At 32.5% G+C, this 3,457-nt stretch overlaps 1 protein-coding gene across 1 annotated transcript; it reads left to right on the forward strand.

Moving 5' to 3' along the window:
- The first annotated feature begins 2,106 nt into the window (after positions 1 to 2,106).
- LOC100804182 (glycine-rich cell wall structural protein 2) lies at positions 2,107 to 2,916 on the forward strand. The gene has a single exon (XM_003556163.5). It carries the CDS (start codon positions 2,240 to 2,242, stop codon positions 2,711 to 2,713), a length of 474 nt encoding a protein of 157 aa, XP_003556211.1. The 5' UTR covers positions 2,107 to 2,239; the 3' UTR covers positions 2,714 to 2,916.
- The last annotated feature ends 541 nt before the right edge of the window (positions 2,917 to 3,457 follow it).

Here is a 3,457-nt window from a genome sequence, read left to right on the forward strand (position 1 = left end):
AGATCACATTGGCTAATAATGTTATTATTATTAATTGTTTTCACAAACTGAAATAATATTTACTCCAAATGTAGGAACAGATCTTGAGAAATAGCCCATTTAGCCGTATAGGTCGGGACATGATGGCGCAAGCAGAGACAGATATTTATCATATCAGAGAAAACAAAAGAGGAACAAAAAGTAGCAGCAGCATATACTAGTGGCTTCAACACGTATATACCCATAAACAAAATCTAAACCGTCTCTAACGAAATATTTAAGACTTGCACTCTCTCACAAGCTCCAAGATACATGTAGCCATCATGCCCCATATGCAACGGATAAAGTCCCTCCAACCCAACCTGAGAAAATCAGAAGAATGCGTGCACAATGAAATAAAAGAATAAAGCAACCCTCTCTTTTTAGGTATAAAAAGTGAAGGGTCAGAAGAATTTCAATATGCACCCAAAGTGACCCTGAATATGAGTTTGTATCTTTTAAAGATAAGGATGTGTATATAAGTGTATTTTATTTTTGTGGATTAAAACTGTTAACGAGTGTTTTAGGATGTTTGATATGTTCTTTTTGGTGAATTTAAGAGGATTGATATATAGTATTTTACTTTAAATATCTATTTATTTTTATTTTATTAAACAATATCATAAGTACAAACACGAATACTTTTGGTTCGTAAATGTTGCTACAAGAGTCATAATATATTTTTAATTATTTTTACTTTTTTTCTTTGATTAATTTTATTAAACACATACCTTTATATGTTTAACTCTCGATTGTAGGAAAAATAGTCTACCAAATGAATAATATCAAATGCATTTTGAAAATAAAAGTAAAACATACATATAAAGGACATTTTATTACTTTAACCATTAAAATTAAAATTCTCAAAAAGTAGGTCAAATTTATGAAATTTCATGTGATATAAAAATTAATTCATACTTTATAGAATCATTTTATATCAATTTGTTTGTTAAGCACTATTTTTTTATTATAGAAAAATAGACTTTTCTTGAATATTTGATCACATTCCAAAAAAAAATATCATTCTTCTGGACTAATTGTATAGAAGCTCAATAAATTTGAAGAGTTCGATCGGCCCAACTTTAAACATCTCTATACATAGACCACCAATTCAACACCGGCAACGTCCTTATATAGAATGATATTTTTTATTAAGAAAATCACACACACACATATATGAACCAAATAATAATAATAAAATAACAAAAGCCTATAATATTAATGAGCTTAATAAACTTTATGAAAATCACACACACCTAATAGAGAAATTTATTACAACTAGACAAAAATTCACCAAATATTAGCCCATAACCAAGCCTTGAGTTGTATTTAATAAAAGTTTTATTTGTAAATTTAGAAGTGTCGAATGAAGCTTGGACTAAAAGTTATTGGGATTGAGCAATTTTCTGTCGATTTACTCGAACTTCAACTGAATTTAAAAGTAAAATAACCATTGAAAACCCTAAAAAAGATCTCATAGCTTTTCCCAGACATGATACCAATGCTTGCGTGACAACTTGAATTTAGCTAGGGCTCATCAATTACCAGAAAGTCGGTGGTGGAAATCTGGTCACGTTGAACTATCTAGTGCTTCGTCTCGTTTCCAAGCAACGACTTATTCAATAACTCACCTCTCTCTCATTCTCATCCACAAATTAGTTACTATGACTTGTGAACGATTTTTAGTACAATATTTTCGCACTAGCTAACTAAAACTGTAAGACACATTCGAATATTTATTATTAATTTTGTTGTGTTTGATTATTTTACATTTAAACAGTTCAAAATTACATAAAATATATAAAAAGTAATAACAAAAAAGATAAAGAATATACTAAAAATTATAAATATTTTTAACATAATCAAAGAGGTTAACTAACTTTTAATATATATATATATATATATATATATATATATATATATATATATAACTTTAATAAATTAAAAGGAAAAGAATTCCTTTGTCTCAAATAAAAAATAGAATGCAAATGAAAATGAAAAGTGAACTCTGCACTAACTCAAGATCACGGGTTGTTATGACTCATATCTCATTGATCATCATCTTCCAACCCCATTATATAAGCCACACTCCCGCGTCAAACCTCACAAGAATCACACAACCCCACTTTTTCTCTACTCCAACTACAGCATTTCCTAAACAAACCAAAAAAAAAAACTCTCTCGTAATAATATCATCATATCTCACTAGACAAACACAAAAATGTCACCATACAATTACACTCTCAAACACTTGGCTCTCTTTCTTCTCTTCTTGATCACTTCCACCTCAGCGGCAGCCGGAGGCGGCAGAAGAAAGCTCCGTTTTGACATGTCAAGTGGCGGTGCACCATTGGCCGGAACCCCCACAGGGGCCACTGGCTCTGGCCATGGTGCAAACTGGGACTACAGCTGGGGATGGGGCTCCGGACCCGGCACCGGGTACGGGTATGGTTCCGGTTCGGGCCGGTCTCCAACGGGCTTTGCCAGAGGATATGGCTATGGTTTTGGATCCGGGACCGGGTCTGGATCCGGGTATGGATATGGATCTGGTGGTGGTGCTCATGCCGGTGGTTATGGGTCTGGAAGTGGTTCGGGAAACTCCGGTGGTGGTGGCTATGATGATAAAAATGGTGGTGGTGACGATAATAATAGATTACCCTCATCCTCATCTAGGGGCAAAACCAACCATGGGTAAATGTATTTGACATGGAGCTATATAGCTAGTAGCTATGTGTGCCTCGTCTTGATAGTGTGATATTAAGTATTACTATCTATAATTATATTATATGGGAAAAAAATGAATGGTGTGTATGTATTATAGATGTTGCTAGAGCTAGCTAGTCATAAAGCTTTAAAGTTGCTCTATGCCTAATTAATGAAAAATCTTAACATAGACTACGTATAATTTTGCAATGTTTAGTACTCTTTCCCTCTCTTACGTTTGTAAACTTTGTATTTATTTTGTAATAACGGGAAACAAGTCTAGGCAAAAAACAAATAAATTAAGAATATATTAATAAGAGATTCAATTCATTACGAGTGTACAATGTTTTGCATATATAAATTTTAATGTTTTGTCACAGTGTATTGTTGTTTCTAATTTTAGAGTGGTAGAAACCATGAAAGGGAATCAAACCTGCGTCGAACTGATAATGATGCTACATTGCTACAGTTGAAACTTTCTTTGATATAAATAAGTTTAGGGTGTGTGTTTGGAACTCACATGAGTTCAACTTAATGCCAATATTTCCTATTTCCTTTTACTTTTGCTGCTTTGGTGAGTTTTCAAACACACCCTAAATTGATCACAAAGTATCATTCTTCAACTTAAATTTATGTTTCAAATTGTTCTTATCAAAACTTGCAGACACGTTCACGTAAGTTTGGCTTGAAAGTTTGATTTGAAAATATTAAAAATACTTTGTTATCTGTAACTATG

This window comes from Glycine max, chromosome 20 (assembly GCF_000004515.6).
Source record: "Glycine max cultivar Williams 82 chromosome 20, Glycine_max_v4.0, whole genome shotgun sequence".
In the NCBI taxonomy this organism is placed as follows: domain Eukaryota; kingdom Viridiplantae; phylum Streptophyta; class Magnoliopsida; order Fabales; family Fabaceae; genus Glycine; species Glycine max.

Excerpts from the sequence above, each read along its gene's own strand:
- LOC100804182 (XM_003556163.5), top strand. The coding sequence starts at position 2,240 with ATGTCACCATACAATTACACTCTCAAACACTTGGCTCTCTTTCTTCTC.